A 17,618-nucleotide genomic window follows, 5' to 3' on the forward strand; every position below is an offset into this window, starting at 1 on the left:
AATGGGTCTGTTGTGGTGTTGCCAAAATGCTTCAACGCCCAAAAAGTAGTTTGTATACCTGCGAATCAGAAATTGCAAAAATGCTGCAGCTCATTTAAAGGCAGTGGACACTATTGGTAATTATTAAAAATAATTGTTAGCATAAAACCTTACATGTGGTAACAAGTAATGGGGAGCTGGAAAAAAAAGTAATTTCCACGAATTTGATTTCAAAACCTCATGAGGTCTCGAAATCAAGCATCTGAAAGCACACAACTTCGTATGACAAGGGTGTTTTTTCTTTCATTCTTATCTTGCAACTTCAACGACCAAGTGAGCTCAAATTCTTACAGGTTTATTATTTTAATGCATATGTTGAGATACACCAAGTGAGAAGACTGGTCTTTGATGATTACCAAACGTGTACCTTCCCTTTAATAGTGCCAATTTGAATGCTAATGATTACATTATACATTTTATTTGTAGGGCTTTATAAATAATAACATGAGATCAAAATAAATATTCACCTTGATTTGGCTTTCCTTGTGATTGGCTCCACTATGGCAGAACTTTCACTGTCTGATGAAATGTCGTAGACACTTAAATCAAGAGGAGTTGGTGAGCTTCCTTTGCCTTTATCAGTTGTTCTCGACGGCGTTTTTTCTGTTTTGACGATAGGTCTATTAACTTGTTGGTCAATCTTGCGTAGCTTCAGCACTGGTATCCACTTCTCACAAACGGAGGTACAACCGGGGGACTTCATGACAGCAGATGGAACTTCAAGAGTAGATGTGTCAATAGCAGACCCTATTGGGTACCTAGCTTCACTACCTGGTGATTCGGCTGTTGCGAATCCTTCAGATGTTTTGGCCTTCTTGGATGCTGGTGATGCCTTCCAAGCCCGGTAAATCCGTCTCTTGTTTACCGGTGGTGCCTGATGATCCTGGTTTGTCTGTTCAGTATTGCTAACGTCCTCAATGATTTGTTTCTCATCCATTGATTGACCTTCAACTCTGGTTTCTGGGAGAGTGTTTGAGCTGGTACTGGTCCCAAAAAGAGAACTAGGTGGATTTTTGGACCGTTCAAAAAGACTTGTCTCAGGGAGTGTAACTAAAGGAGCTTGTAAACTGGCATCACCAACATCTTGATACCCAGGATCAATAAGCTCAACTTTCACTGGATCGGTAGGCTCAACTTTCACATGATCCGTGGGCTCCACTTTAACTGGATACCTAGGTTCCTCTTTCACTTTAATAGTCGGCTCTTCCTTCACTTTATAAGTAGGTTCTACTTTTACTTTGACTGATTGAGGCTTATCAACTGAGTCTGAAGTGGTATTGCTCTTCTCGGCAGAACCTGTAGTTGTGGCCTCTGCATGGGTGTTGTTCACAGGAACATCAAATACTGTAGATGAGCTCGTTAATGGTTCACTCCCTGGACAGGATCCTGAGGCAGATACAGGAGGACTCGACTTTGAACTCTGAAATAATGTTCCATCAGCAGGTCCTTGAGATTTGTCGTCAAGTGAGCTTTCTCGAAATGAATTGCTATCAGTTGTAGAGCTGTTGGCCACAGAACAAGGGTTTGTACAAGCTACACTTGCTTGGATTTTGCATGATTTGTTCACTGGACAAGAAAGAGATGTTCCCGCATCAATAAGCTCTTCTTTCACTTTGACTGGTTGAGGCTTATCAACGGAGTCTGGAGTGGAATTGCTCTTCTTGGGAGTACAAGTTAAAAAATTAAAGAACGATTCTTTAAACAAGCTTGTAAATGGTTCACTCCCTGAGCTACATACTGAGGCAGATTGAGGGGTACTCGACACCGATCCCTCTGATGATGTTCCACCAGAAAGTCCTTGAGATTTGTCTTGAAGTGAGCTTTCTCTAAATGAATTGCTATCAGTTGTAGTGCTGTTGGCTACAGAACAAGGGTTTGTACATGGTTTGTTCACTGGACAAGAAAGGGATGTTCCCGCATCAATAAGCTCTTGTTTCACCTTGACTGGTTGAGGCTTATCAACAGAGTCTGGAGTGGAATTGCTCTTTTGGGGAGTACAAGTTAAAAACTTTAAGAACGATCCTTTAAACGAGCTTGATGGGCTAGATCCTGACGCAGATACAGGAGTACTTGACTCTGAGCCCTGAAACAATGTTCCACCAGAAAGTCCTTGAGATTTACCTTGAAGCGAGCTTGCTTTTGATGAAACTTTGTTTGTTGGAGTACTGTTGGAGACAGAATAAGGGTTTGTACAAGCTCCAGTTGTTTTCTGGATATTGTAATTATGCTTCACTGGTCGGTTTTTACTAGCTGTTCGAGATTTGACTGGGTTCTGACAGGAGGATCCTGCAGCAATACTCTGTAATAATTTAGTTCCAGCTTTAGCACCAGAGACAACTCCAGTTGAAGACACCGGCCCTTGAAATACTGTTCGACCAGCAGTTCCTTGAGATTTACCTCGAGTGCAGCTTTCCCCAAGTGAAACTTTGTAAGTCCCAGCAGTGTTGGTGACTGAATAAGACGTTGTACAAGCTCCAGCAATTGTCTGACTGTTGTACGTATAGGTCACTGCTCGGGAAAGAGATAATTTTGTCTTTGTTGTTTGAGATTTAACTGGGTTCTGAAGAGAGGATTCCGCAGCAACACTCTGTGATAACTTACTACCAGGCGTAGCACCAGAGACAACTCCAGTTGAAAACACTGGCCCTTTAAATACTATTCGACCAGAAAGTCCTTGAGATTTACCTTTCACTGAGCTTCCGCTTAACAAAACTTTAGTGACAGGACAAGAGTTTGTACAAGCTACACTGGTTGCATGATTTTTGGACGGTTTGGTAACTGGACAGGAACTTGATGATCTGGCAAGCAAACTTGACAGTAGTCCACTAACAGGTGTAGAACACGAGGAAGACTTCCGACAAGAAGAGACTTGGCTGGTGGGTTTTAGGCATTTCTTTCGACATGATTTGGTCAATGACTTCTGAGACATTGGAGAGATGAGTGAAGATGTTGTTGCTTCCTTGAGGAGCTGCAGTCTTTGCGTTCTTATGGCCATTACATCTTGTGAAATCTGATGAATAAAGAAATGGTGAACTTTGACATGTTACTATGATTGTGATGAAATACAAATGACAAGAGGCTTGGCAAAGAGTTTTTGGCATTTCTTCCGACATGCTGTGATCAGTGACTACTGAGACATTGGAGAGATGAGTGATGATGTTGTTGCTTCTTTAAGGAGCTGCAGTCTTTTTCGTTCTTATGGCTATTACATCTTGTGAAATCTGATGAATGAAGAAATGGTGAACCTTGACATGTTACAGTCACTAAGATGAATTTCAAACGAAAGGGGGTGCATTAGGCACAGCTGCATTGTGTGCCACTTAAGTGGTCAAGTGAGTGAGCAAGAACATGTAACCCTCTCCAATGCCATTCTGCGCACAGGCATACGGCCATGGATGTCGGACTTTATTTTGTCAGACTTTTGTTGGTGGCGCAATGGGTTGTGATTGGTCATTACGCAATGGGGCGAAGCTTAATGGATTGGTCTATTCCCGGCATTGAGTAGCACAACAAAATGGATAGTCTGACAAAAAGTACCCACTCCATCAGTTATTTGCAAGACCATGGTGATGGACTATTGAAAAGTCAAAAACCAGATGTTTGAAAAAGTGAAAACATTTGAGGGTTTTTTCCACAATGTTCTTTTGACTCCATTAACCAATTGAGCTTAAACTTTAACTTTGTCATTTCGTACACAGAGTCAAAAACAGGTGCAGATACTGATCCTTGATAAGTACCGACGTTGTCTGCATGCTGTAAGGCAGCAATAATGAAATCGATAACGATCACGATGCAAAGAGAACACATTCTATTGGTTGAATTGCTCCACGCAAAATACGCTCACACTTATTCAACCAATTGAGGGCGTGCATTTTTTATTGTTCTCGTTTTCGTCCTCCTTAGTGGGGCCTCTGTGATCAGATAACGTGAACATAAAAAGCAATTCTCACCTTACTTCTCTGCTCTTTAAGCTTCCTAAAATGTTGTTGTTTCCTGCAGATGAGCTCCTTGGTTGTTTTTAAGCTACTCTCTACTGTAATCAGCCTTTTGTGAAAGCGTTCTTCCTTAAGAGACAGCTGAAGCAAGATGTCTTTCAGATCCTTTTGCGAGGTTCTCCTCTTCCGAGGTGTTTTCTGAAATTTTTGATAAAAAGACAATATGGAGAGAGTTAATTTGAAAGCCCTTTACAATCAGTGCCTTTTATCTTAGTGTATGTGGTTTTTATTTTAGAGACAAGACCATTCACAAGGTGTACAGCCAAACTAATAGTGAATGCAATGAACTATTGATTGATATTTTTAGCCACATAAAATTTTATCCATTGTTTTTTTTTAGTTGAATAGACCTATCCATTAAGCTGCGCCCCAACCAAAAGTCTGACATGCTTGCGCATATGCTTGGCGCGCGTGGCAGAGTTGTGCAGAGTTGGCATAGGAGAGGCTCAAGCGTTCTTGGTCACACATGTGCTGTGGGCCGAGCCTAACGGATTGGTCTATTTTCTGCAAAGTTTACCAGACATCCACTGCATTGGGCCAGGGAAAAATTTGCCTTAATGTCTTACCAACTAGACCACCGAGGTTGCCCAGTAGCTAGAGGCAGACAAATTCTATATTTTAGCAACAATTCTGTCGTGGGTTTGAATCCCACCCAAGTAATATGACTGTAATGTTTTTCACAGAACTCAAAAAAGTACCGAGTATACAGTGCTAACACCTATTGGTGTATGGGTATAACAAAATAACTATATTTGTTTTCCCTGATGCAAATTTAACATCTCTTAATTCATTGAGGTACCTGCTTCTAAAACATAGGATTCGAACTGCCTCTCTAGCTACCAGGTAATCTCAGTGGTCTAGCTGGTAAGACACTGCGCTAGAATTGGAAAATTTTGTTTACACATCGGTTTAAGAGTACAGCTGCATGCCAAGAAATTTTGTGAATACTGCCTTCGAAAGACTCGTGGCTAAAGTTCGTCACAAGACCCAAGAAATAACCGACCTGTCACGAGAAAAGAAAAACACTAACCTGGAAATTTGCAATGATTTGGAACAAGTGAGAACAATATTGTACTCACCAATATTGGTTGCTGTAGTTTATCGGCTTCTGTTGGAGGGTTGTGAACTTCCTTTTGATTGATAGTCTGGGGGGTGCAAGAAAGACGTCTAACATTGAAATGATTTGAAAAATGTCAATCAGTGATTTAAATAATGTTTTCTCATGAAAAAAAAGAAAAAAATACCATCCTGGAAATTTGCAATGATTTGGAACAAGTGTAAACAATGCTGTACTTACCGATACTGATTGCTGTCGTTTATCGGCTTCTGTTGGAGGTTTGCAAACTTCCTTTGGATTGACAGTCTGGGGGGTGCAAGAAAGATTTAAATAGCGTCAGTCAGTGATTCGAATAACGTTTTCTCATGAGAAAAGAAAAATACTACAATGAAAATTTGCAATGAATTTCAGAACAAATAAGAACACTGGGTACTTACCAATACTGGTTGCTGTCGACTGTCAGCTTCTTTTGGGAGGTTGCAAACTTCCTTTTGATTTCTACTCTTCGGAGTCCTGGGTAGACTTCTGATATTAGTAATTTGAATCATGTTGTCAGTGCTACTGCCTCCTTCTAGAGGAACAGTTGAGCTTAGTGTCTGCGGTGTGGAAGGCATTGTTTGAATAGATGACCCAACATCAGTTGGAGCTGCAGTGTCCAGATCTGGTTCTGATTTGATTGTTGCTGTGTTTGGTTCAGGAGATAGAGGTTCAGTTTTGATATGCGTTTCAGACTCGACCTTTTCTTCTTTGATGACAGTTTTTGTACCCCTTTCAGGTTGGGGCTTATCCACAGGCGAGTTGACAAGAAAAGGTCTGTTGAGTTGTTCTGTGGAATCAGCAGGTTCATTGGCGTGCAATGTCAGGGGATGATTTTGATCCGATTGTGTACCGTCGTCAGAGAGCAGCGGTATTAGCTGCCCACTGTTCAGTAATGATTCTAAAACTTCCAGGGAGATTTCTGGAATTTGCTGCACCCCAAAACGGGCTCGCTCGCTACCCTTCTTGGACGCCTGAATCAATAAACGCTGAAGCTCTTCAATCTGCTGTACTTGTCTGTCTTGTGACTTTGGAGAGTCCAGGAGTTTCATTAGAAGCTGCTGTACCATTCTGTCTGGGGACTCAACCACCTGGGCCTGAGAGTGCTCACCTGCATGAAGCCTGCTACGTGCAGCAGCCAGATTTACACGAGGCCTTGGCCCTTGGCTTTTGACCAGCAGCTTGGTCAGTTCTCGTCGGAGGCTTGGCGGAAGCTGAACTCTTGTGACACTTGCTTCTCCACTGAGTTCAATTGATTCAAGAGGGTCCTCAGTAGAAGCTACACCGGGCATGACAAGTGACGAGGGGTCTTTTTCGCCAAGTTCAGGGTTTGATTCTGGTAGGTTTAGTCTAGTTACCTCAGGAGGAGTTTTTCCAACAACCAAAGTATTCTGAGATTTCCCATCAACTGGTGAATTTGGTAATGCCACAGAGTTTAATTCTGAACCTTTTTCAGATTTATTAGATGTACTGGATGCCTGAGCTGTACTTGCTTTTGTTTGTGCACTTTTTGAGTCAGTTTTTGAAGTCCCATCACTGGTCAGATTTTCTTCTATTTTCTTGATCACATTTTCTTCACCCAAATCTAATACTTTCTTTGTTTGCTCCAGTGATGTGCTTATTTCTCCAGCAGCAGATACTTTGCCAATTCCATCCGGCGTTTGAGACACACTCATTTTCATGGCTTTTTTCAAATCAGATTCCGTTCCCGACTCTGTTGCACTTTTGATCACATTGCTTTGGCTGTTGGCGTTTGTTCTATTTTCACTCTTATCGGCAACCAATAGTTCACTTGTCTTTTCTTGCCTTGAAGTGCTTTTCTTTTGGTCAGTACTCTTCTCTTGTCCTTGCTTATCTTCAGACTTTGAGCTTTTCAATCCACTCGCTGAATTCTTTACTACAGTACTCTCACCGGTGGCTGGTGTGCTTGTGCTTGGTTGAGTTTTCTGATACTTGAGAGTTTTATCACTCTCAGAGCTACAACTCCTTTTCTTTCCATTCTTGTCCAGATCTCCTGTACAAGAACTTTCACACACTGTAAGTCTGCTTAGACCTGATTTCCTATATGTATCGGTTAGTATAGTATCTTTTACTTTACTGGATACTGAATGTGAAGACGACTTCGGTACAGAACTGTTTTTAGAGAGATGATTGGTTTGAATCACTTTGGAAGTTGCTTTGATAGTGGTGCTGAGGGGGTTTCCCTTGGTGTTGTTCTGTTTCAAAGATGAGTTGACCCCTGAACTCTGACCTTCTACCTCAATAGCTGATCTTGTTACTCCAGTTTTACACGTTCCCTTGCCAGTGCTCGCTATAGCTGTCTGCTTCACTGAACTAGGATTTGTCGTTTGAAAGCTTCCTTCTGGTTGGTCCCACCTACTTGTTCTTGCTGAATTTTTTGTGAATGGTTGATCCCACCTGCTTTTTCTTGCGAATGAACTTTGTGATGAAGAATTCATTGACGACGAGTACGGGCCAGTCACTTTTTTCTGTGGTGCTTCAAAATCCATCTTGGCACTCCACGTCCTATTCTGGGACGAGTTGCTGTAATGATTGCCATGGAAATATTGGGGCCTTACATTTCTTTGATTTGGCTGCCAAGATCCCTTCATCCATCCTCCTTGGGAAGGGGGGGGGGTGGTAAAAAAAATTGATTATTGCAGATGAATTCCAATCGTATGCCTACAGAGTATCTAATTGGTAATATAAACTTATCAAGAGTGATTTTATAATGAAAGATTACTCAACACTAATGACGCAACAGTACAATTGACAAATGCAAAAAATAATTAATGACCTTTTCAGTAGCACTCGATTTGGCGCAAAATTAAAAATAAATCATGGAGGTTAAATTGGCTGTTCATTTGATGAAATTGACCGAGAAAACAAATATTTACCTTATAAGATTTAAAATTGATAATTACAAATGAGTTAACGAATGTATACCAACCTGGGTAAGTTTGTTGACTGTAACTTGGACCCACCGCTCTGAGTTGTCTGTAATCAAGTAGGTAACCGTTATCAGAAACAAGTGTTCTGAAATATATACTATGCAGCAGCCATCTCTAGGTAGAATGAGAGATTGGTCTGCTACAACTTACCCCATACTACAATGTGTGCGTACATTCAGTACTTTCCCATAGACTTTAAAAGCACTGGACACTTTAGAGATCAGTATTCTCACTTGGTGTGTCCCTTCATGTGCATAAAATAACAAACCTGTGACAATTGTGGCTCAATTGGTCCATCAAAGTTGCAAGATGATAATTAAACAAAAATAATATGTGTGCTTTCAAGAGATGCATAGCTAACTCAGCTTAAGTCTTTTATTATTTGAGTGAGAAATCACCTTTCTCAAAAACAGTGCGTTACTTCAGAGGGAGTTTATATCCTAACAACTTATTTGAGTAATTACCAAGTGTCCAGTGCCTTTAAAGGGAAGGTACACGTTTGGTAAGCACTCCTCAAAAAAAATTTTAACTTTAAATTTTAACTGATTTGGTAAACGAGCATTTGAGAGGGAAACGACTCCCTCTGAAGTAAAGTAGTTTTTAAGAAAGAGGTAATTTCTCACTAAAATATTAAAAGACTTCTAGCCAGAAGTCTTTAATTCCTATCTGAAAGCACAAAAATTTGTCAAACAATGGTGTTTTTTCTTTCATCATTTCCTCGCAACTTTGATGACCAATTGAGCCCAAATTTTCAGGCTTGTTGTTATTTTATGCTTATGTTGGGACATTGGTCTTTGACAATTACCAAATGTGTTCAATGCATTGAAGACTTTCCAATGGAAGTGATTTTCACAAAATGAAAACAACCTTGTACTTTCAAAGATGAAGTTCCAGACCAGCAGTAGTTAATTTATTGGTATGGGTTTTGGATGTCATTTTTTAAAGCTGGTCTTCCTGTTCTGTCTTTGACACGCAGTTTCATCATATTGCTCAGGGATCAAATTTGGTGCACAATTCCTGCAGCTTAAAATTTGTACTGGACCATCAAATTTGTTACAAGACCTGACTCACTAATAAATAAATGAATGAACTATGAGAATTATTTCTTTACGCAAACAGAAATCTTTTGGGCAACACTTTTTTACTCAACAGAAACGAAAAAAAAAAAAACACTGCAGGTCTGTATGTTTACATTTTTGAAAGGACAAGGGCACCAAGGCATTTTCTCCATGGTATAGGCATGGAGGTAGAAAATAGGGCACCCTACAAGGAAATTGTAAATTTCTACTGGAGCATTTCAAGGGCACCAAGGCATTGACCAGGGGGCATAGAGGTTATTGCCTTCATTGCCTCCATAAAGAGTCAGGCCTGCACTGGTCTTGGGCCTGAAGTCCAGTGTAAATTTCGAGCCCTGCTTCTCAGACCCAAACATTTAGTTATTGGTTTTTCATTTTTTATACTTTCCTCAAAAAGTGCTGTGACACCAAGAGTTAAAGCACTTTAAACAAAAATCAAATATAACACAAAATATATATCTTGTTCAGCATACCTTTGGTTTTGCTCTTCTTGAAGCTGTTTAGATCGTCTCCGATGTTTTATAGCACTGCGATGGTTATCACTGACGAGGTGCTTGGCATAAGATGATAGAGAGTCAGCCTGGGAATTACATAAACTACATATGTGCATCTGTCCACTGTAAACAAAAACAAACAAAAAACAGAGAGAGAGAGTGAAGATTTCAAAGTTTTTTCAAAATCTTAATGAGAAAATGCATGTCGTAATTTTAAACTGTGACAGAACATGTATTACTGTTGGGCGTGTTTTGGAAATCAGGGTGCTGCTTTTGACCTGCATGTATGAGGGCCTGCCCAGAACTAACAAGTCCAGCACTCCAAGCAAAATACACTGTGCTGCTCAGCACAGATTTCCCTCAGATTGTATTTCAGCAATGATGATAGCCTCATATTTAATAAGGGAATTAAAGGGTAGCGACGAGTTCTTTAAAGGATTTGGGTACTTTTTGTAACAAAAAATCCCAGAATGTTCACAGATTTACATTAAACTTACACCGTTTGAAGATAATGACAGTAGAAAGCGTACCTTAAAATATTAGTTGCTGAGGTGCTGTAGTTTTTGAGAAATGAGTAAAACAATGTCATGAAAATACGTTTTTACATGCTAAAATAATTATCGTCTCATGATCACTGAGACGAAAATTATTTTCATGACATTGTTTTACTCACTCCTCAAAAAACAACAGCACCTCTGCAAGTAATATTCTCAGGGAAGCTTTGTACTATCATTATCTTCAAACGGTGTAAGTTTAATGTAAATCTGTGGACAATGTGTGTTTTGTCGAACAAAAAGTACATAGACCCTTTAATGGCTGTTAAGAGCCGGCAGCCGGCAGGGTCGTTGCCGTGTGATGAGGGCCTTTATCGCATGTCAACGAGCCTACAAGGTTTTAAACGGACGTTTAAGAACGAGTCACTTCTCTTGTTCCCATTCATAAATGCCCTGGTACCCTGCATTACTGTCCCAACTGTAGTTCGGACGCTCCAACTATAGTTGGGACGCCCATACCTTAACACTCAAGTTGGGACCAGTCCCAACTATAGTTGGGAAAATTATCAAGTTGGGGCGTAACAACGACTGATGGTCTGAAGGTTGGGTTTTATGTTTGTTTACAAAAACAATAAAAGTACACCATTCTGACCTGCCATATTGATTTTCCAGCTGTTTATGGTGGATCAATGACCAGAAATGTTCCTCATACTGTCCCCATGTAGTGTAGTCCAGCTTACACGTGGGGCACATCAACGACTGCTCAGTACTCATCTTGATGCTGGTTGTTTCACTGCTGGTCGTGGCTCAATACCAGTAAAAGCTAGAAAACAAAGACAACATTTTGTGTTTTAGACCTCGTCTCATGAACTTGGTATCATGTGCTGTAAACAATAACAGTTCTAGGAGCATATTTTGAAAACATCAATTTTAATTATTCTTAATGGCACCAACAACAAAAATTATGCAACTGACCAAGCAGATGTCCATTTGACATCAAGAACACAACAGACAACAATACATAATACAATTCTGTTTTGTTCTCATTAATTCTTTGTGTCAACTGCAACAATTACACCTCAAGCAGGCTACATTCATAATCATACATAGGAAACTAAGACTATAATGTTAAACTTGAGGTGACAACTAACCCTACAGATCATTCACTTGGACCCTACATCACCAGTGACTACTCCTAGAACTATGAGAAGAACTATGGTGGAGGAAGGTGATACATCCCAGCCACTCAGTAGCCCACCTTGTTGGGCTGTTGGCTCTACTTTGTCATTGCCCTTAAATATCATACTCATTATTGGCGACTATTATGACAGCCAACAGCTAAGACCACCTATGTTAAAAAGAGAGCCATAGTAACACTTTTCTGCCCCAACTTGACAATCGTCCCAACTATAGCTACCTGTAGTTACCTGCACATGCTCTAATTTAAGACTGGTCCCTAAATGCCCACCTAAGCAATTATTTCATTCAAAACTGACGTCCCAACTTTGGTCATTATCGTTCCTACGGATGACCATGGAGGCTACCTCCATGGTACGATGACCGATCGATATGACAAATTTCGAGAGAAAAAAAGAAGGAGCGCCACAGTAACTGAACTGGGTCTAGTCCCAACTCGGAACTATGGATGGGAAGATTATAAAGTTGAGTTGGGGCGGAACAACTGTTTATTGGCAATTTCTACCTTCATCCTGTTCATGATATTGATATGCATGGGACAATACAATAACACCATGCAGTGCAGCGTGCATGCATGTCTTGTGACAAGTGTTTACACGACACGTCCGTACATTTCTACTACATAAAGAGAGCCATATCGTAGGACGTCCTGTTTTCAAGGTGTCTCTAAAATCAAAGCAAATCTTTTACCTCTCTGTGCGCGATGTAAACAGTCCCTACATAAAATGTTTGTGGTTTGACTTGCCAAGCAAAGAGTCTCAGTCTCCCTTGACCAAAACTTTGAAACTTGTAAGGATCCACTGGTAAGTTGCACTTGCAACTGCAAAAAGTATTGGTATTTTAAGCATTTCTACAAGGTACAAAAATGTTTCATAATGTTGGGGCCACATACAAAAAATTGCCCACTTTTTCAATTTACAATTCTTTTTCAATTTACAATTCATGCCAATCAAATCATGTGACTGAATTTTCTGCTGAGCATTTTGGAATAAAAAATACAGAGGCTTTAGAAGCCATGTGCCTTATTATACCACTTTCTAATATTTTGAGCATTTTTTTTACCCACATATCAATAGTAGTATTAATATTAAAATTCAAACGTTGGCTATAGTAGTATAGGTGATTCGGATAACTTTCCGTATGACGCCACCACTTTTTCACTAATTTTTACAAAAAGGGATATCTCATTGAGGTAAATTAGATACTATATTATTTCATATCGAATGAAAAAGTGGTGGCACCATACGGAAACTTTTCCGGTGATTCAATTATCACTGTTTATTTTATACGCTTTATTATAAATGTTGAGAAAAAAAAAGAGGAAAAAATTCAGAATTTAAAGCCAGTAGTTATTCCCACCTTTTTATTTAATAGTTTATTTTTTGCAAATTACCATGGTAATTTTTAAAATGTCATAATTTTTTTTTTATTATAAAAGGAAGACAACTTCTGGCTATAGAGTCATACACAGAGTCTCATAGAATACTTTAGCCCACCTTGTGGAGCTGTTAATTAATGGCTCCGCCTGACAGTGATGAGACCGATGTTATAACAGCGTAGCCATTGACAGCTCAACAAGGTGGGCTAAGAATTCTTGTAGTCACTGCAGATGTTTCTTACACGTATGGCTTCACCGGGAAACCATTTTTCTTGTTTGCCTCGAAAACAGGAAAAACTCAAAACAAATGGGATGCTGTTGAAGCATGGAAGATTCCTCCAGCTCCATGATTGAAGTCATCAAAGATCGGTGTGTGGTGCGAAAATTTCAATGTCCATCAAGTTTTAATATGTGTTTGCATACCTCTTATATAAACAAATGAAGGTAATTAGGGCATCAGTTGATATTTATGGCATCATTTTCTCTTCCAATTCAAAGAAGGGCCCTAATATACCGTGATAACAGGACCTCACAATAAAGTTAAAGGCATCACAATACAAGGCACAAACCCCAATAAGCAATCACATTTAGCAAGGACACTTCGGCACCCACCAGTCGCAAACTTGCAAGACTAAGAGGAAAGCCCTGACTGAAATCAACACTAACTTCATATAAACAACAACAGGATAATGTCACGTCAGACTCGTGGTTCATACATTTGAAATTATTACCATCATATTGTTTTTGTAGGAAGAAAATCAAGACGTCTTCCGGCGCTAGTTTTGTACCTGTGGTGATGAGACATGCGCCATCATTCAGCAGCATGGGCAGTGCTAGATTCCCAGAAACCTCAGCTGATTGCCCCTTTTGGAAACTACGGTTACAGATTAGGAGGCCGGGCCCGCTTGTTTTGGGCTCTGTATCCTCTGGCAGTGGCACACGCTTTCAAAGAGCCTGAGCCCAAGCGCAAGCCGTGGTTTCGAAAAGATGTACACGGTGCGCGCATGCAGCAGCCGCCCGGTCGCGGCGCCGACCGTATCCGAATTTGCGGCTACAGATAACGGCTACGACTGTTACTAACGGTGTTGCTAACGAAGTCCCATACTTCAACGCGTGGATGATGGCACCGCGGAGACTCAGCCGTAGCCTTAGTTGCCAATTCGCACATGGCCCATAATTAAAACAAAAATCTCTGATGAGCTGGATCTGGAGAATAATATTCTCAATGGGAGCGGGGCGGAGCTGGATTTCAATAGGGAGTTCGCGAGTATTTTTTTACACAAAATAATACTTCTGTTGTTTCGAAACTGTGCGGGTGGGATGGGATTTTAAAAGAGATAACTGAGAATAATCTGGTTCAAGGGGATTCGAAACTGTTGGTGTGTGGTTCAAAAGAAATGACTGTAAATCAAAATTAAATTTGTATAGAACAAAACAAACATTTATCAATGAACGAGAAGTGGTGGTTTTATCAAGCTTACGACCAAGATCGTAAATTTCGTTCCTGATTTTGTAAACGCCAGTAACGTTGTGACCTCCATAAAAAGTGCCGACGGTGGACTTTTCATTTTTGGTTCCTCTGCTACTTGACCACACAATTGTTCAGTCAGCATGCAAGTTTATTGCCCCATATCGGTGTACACTGTACATTAAACGGTTTATTTTATGAAGCCATTTTCATATCGAAATTCTGGTTGATAAGTCGACAATTTATTTGGAAAATACCAACAATAATATGGCCATTCAGCTTGCCGTGTATCTCGCCATCTCTCGCGTTGCTTGCATAATTATGACGTCATATCAAACACCCTCACACCTCACACACCATAGACTGATATCAGATTCAAGGACAAGAACAATGACGAAGGACAGGGGCGGGATAATCATTTTGAAGAAGGTTCTCCATGTTATAATCTGAACATCTGACGTCACATTTCGAGGTGCATTGGCGCCATAGGCTCTATTTTTACCCCATGATCACGCGTTCACACGGCAGTAATTTAATTGTTTAACTGGGGTCGTCCCGCCCTTGATGAGGAATTCTTCCATGCTTAGATAACAAATTGATAAGATTTTGCAAGAGAGCTTCAGTAGAGACAGTAGAGACTTAGAGACAGTAGAGACAGTAGATATTCTTGCCTTTATGGGATATAAAATTTGTAAAATTTTACAATCGACGCTATTATACAATTATTTATCAATATTAGCAAGAGCCTTGCTAAATGGCTCCCGTGTGAAAGGGGCTTTACATTTTTACATGTGTATTGTCTACGGTGGCCCCGAAGGGACATCGCATAACGCAAACGTGTGCGCACACGTATGCAATTTAGTGAAACAAATCGCGAATATGTGCGCACACGTATGCAATGTCGTGAAACAATTCGCGAATATGTGCGCACACGTATGCAATGTCGTGAAACAAATCGCGAATATGTGCGCACACGTATGCAATCTCGTGAACCAAATCGTGAATATGTGCGCACACGTATGCAATTTCGTGAACCAAATCGTGAATATGTGCGCACACGTATGCAATTTCGTGAACCAAATCGTGGATATGTGCGCACACGAGTGCGATTTGTTTTGCAATGTCGTGAATTTTATTGCATACCATGTTGCATACCATTAGGATGATGTCATAGTTGTGGATAATTTGTTACCGATCTAGGGAGTACTGTGGCGCTACAGCAGGCTCCCTCTGTAAAGCATGTGTATACCCAGGAACTTAGCACCAGGCCAAGGACGACCACACGCCTCGCTTGCCTCACAACAAAGACTACTGCTGCAATGACTACCGCTTATCTCACTGTTGGAAAGAAACCCCCCAGATCATTAGACATTTTATTCAAAGGTATGCAACATGGTATGCAATAAAATTCACGACATCGCAAATAATATTCGCAGACGTGTGCGCACATATTCGCGAATTGTTTCACGACATTGCATACGTGTGCGCACATATTCGCGATTTGTTTCACGACATTGCATACGTGTGCGCACATATTTGCGAATTGTTTCACGACATTGCATACGTGTGCGCACATATTCGCGAATTGTTTCACGACATTGCATACGTATGCGCACACGTTTGCGATATGCGATGTCCCTTCAGGGCCACCATAATTGTCCGACCGTGTTATAGTTCGCAAAGTAAAAGGAAGACCACGCAATTTCGAGGCAAATTTGTGTGGATCACTATATTCTACTTCATATAACAAACGGTTTCAAACGCTTTTAAAGACCAACTCGACCGATCCAAGGCAATGTGTTCCTTTAATTTATATGAAAAGTGTTGTTCTGATGATAGCAACTTTATATAGCAGGTTTATTAAGAAGAGGGGTGAGTAGTTGGGGGGGGGACTTAATTATTTATTACTAAATTGTTAACATGTTATTCTCTTTCTTTTTTTCCCTTTTTTTTGGGGGGGGGGGTGCAAGAAATTACACATCGGCGCAATACACACAGGGGGATTTTTATAAATTGAAGGCTCATGAAATGTAATCAACACGGACACGCATCTAACAAAGCCCAATGAGAAAAGTACCGAGTATTTTATTGCCAGCTTATCGGGGAGCCATAACTCATTAACGACACGACAAACTTAAATGCAGTGTGCGATTCGAATTCAATTCAATTGATTAGGCTACAATTTTTAAAACGAGTACAAATTCAACTTTTGACTCAAACTTATTCTCGGCCGTAATACAAGTGTTCAATTTTTTTTGTTTATTGGCCAACGATGGGCCAACCCAACAGAGTATAATAAATGTGCGAAAATAACTTGTTGGAACATGATAGGGATCACGTCGGAGTGTGTCGGAATAGGTCACGATGTAACCTGCAATGTTCACGTACTTCCCTTGTTAAATTGCTCTCATGTGAAAGGGGTTTTACACGTGACATGTACATGTACAGAAAATGCCTCTGATTTCATAGATTATAAACCATGATTTTCACGTTTAAATTTTCATGTTATAAACCATGGTTTTTAAGATGCCTCAATTTTCATGGTTTGTAACCATGATTTGTAAACCATGATTGTCATGCTTCAATTTTTATGGTTTAAAACCATGAATTTGATGCTTCAAACCATGAATAATTGATGCTTCAATTATTATGGTTTCGTGATTTATAAATGTTTATTGCATGTTCATGGTTTGTAAACCATAAACTTACACACAACAAATACTACTGGTATGTCAATCATAAAAAGGATATGGCAACACTTTCTATGGTTTACATCTATTATTGCTATACCAAACATGCCAAACACTATTGACAGACGGCTCCCCACAGAGAGCTTCCCATAGGGCACTGAGGAGCAGCTTAGGCGAAACTTGCACGGTCTCCGTAGTTTACATTATATTAGGGCATATGGAAGGAGGTCAGTCTATTTCTACCTCCATCCATGGTTATAACAACATTTTGGAACTGAATCTTTTTTCTTGGTTGCACAATTTTAAGTAGGCCGTATACCATAACTCTGCAAAAATCTCGCAAAATGATTTTAAAACACGTTTTATTTGGGGAGAGAGCCGTGGTGGAAGAATTGCATTTTTTGTTGAATGTCAATTTGAACAGTAGCCGAAAAAGAAAAGGTCCTGTGCATACTCTATGTTCTTCGCAATCAGATGCAATTTCTATTTTTAAATTTGTCGAAACGTTTTAAACACGATTGCTTGCAATGTCATTGCGCAACTGTTGCAACACACTGCCGAGAGGGGGATAGCCAGACAACAACAAAAACATACAAATAACTTTGGCACGTCATCATCAATATTGCGGTTTGTGACGTATGCGTCGTGCGACCGACTTCCCACTTCCTACGAGAAATATTCATACGCGCGTCAGTGTGTTGACAAAAGGTTGTTTACAACAAATTCTTGACGCTAGAGGTATT

The 17,618-nt window shown here is 40.2% G+C and overlaps 1 protein-coding gene across 2 annotated transcripts in view; it reads right to left on the bottom strand.

The window, feature by feature from the left end:
• Nucleotides 1–13,570, bottom strand: part of LOC139936157 (uncharacterized) — a 24,519-nt gene extending 10,949 nt beyond the window's left edge. For both annotated transcript variants that reach the window (XM_071930912.1, XM_071930920.1), the window contains exons 1-9: nt 13,449–13,570; nt 10,795–10,965; nt 9,628–9,771; nt 8,078–8,124; nt 5,529–7,747; nt 5,332–5,397; nt 5,114–5,179; nt 3,990–4,172; nt 507–3,049 (exon numbers count right to left, since the gene is read on the bottom strand). In XM_071930912.1, coding sequence (XP_071787013.1) covers nt 507–3,049; nt 3,990–4,172; nt 5,114–5,179; nt 5,332–5,397; nt 5,529–7,747; nt 8,078–8,124; nt 9,628–9,771; nt 10,795–10,916 — 5,390 coding nt within the window. In that variant the 5' untranslated portion in view covers nt 10,917–10,965; nt 13,449–13,570. The remainder of the gene's footprint in view (nt 1–506; nt 3,050–3,989; nt 4,173–5,113; nt 5,180–5,331; nt 5,398–5,528; nt 7,748–8,077; nt 8,125–9,627; nt 9,772–10,794; nt 10,966–13,448) is intronic.
• Between the last annotated feature and the right edge of the window lie 4,048 nt (nt 13,571–17,618).

Source organism: Asterias amurensis, chromosome 1 (assembly GCF_032118995.1).
Source record: "Asterias amurensis chromosome 1, ASM3211899v1".
Taxonomy (NCBI): Eukaryota; Metazoa; Echinodermata; class Asteroidea; order Forcipulatida; family Asteriidae; genus Asterias; species Asterias amurensis.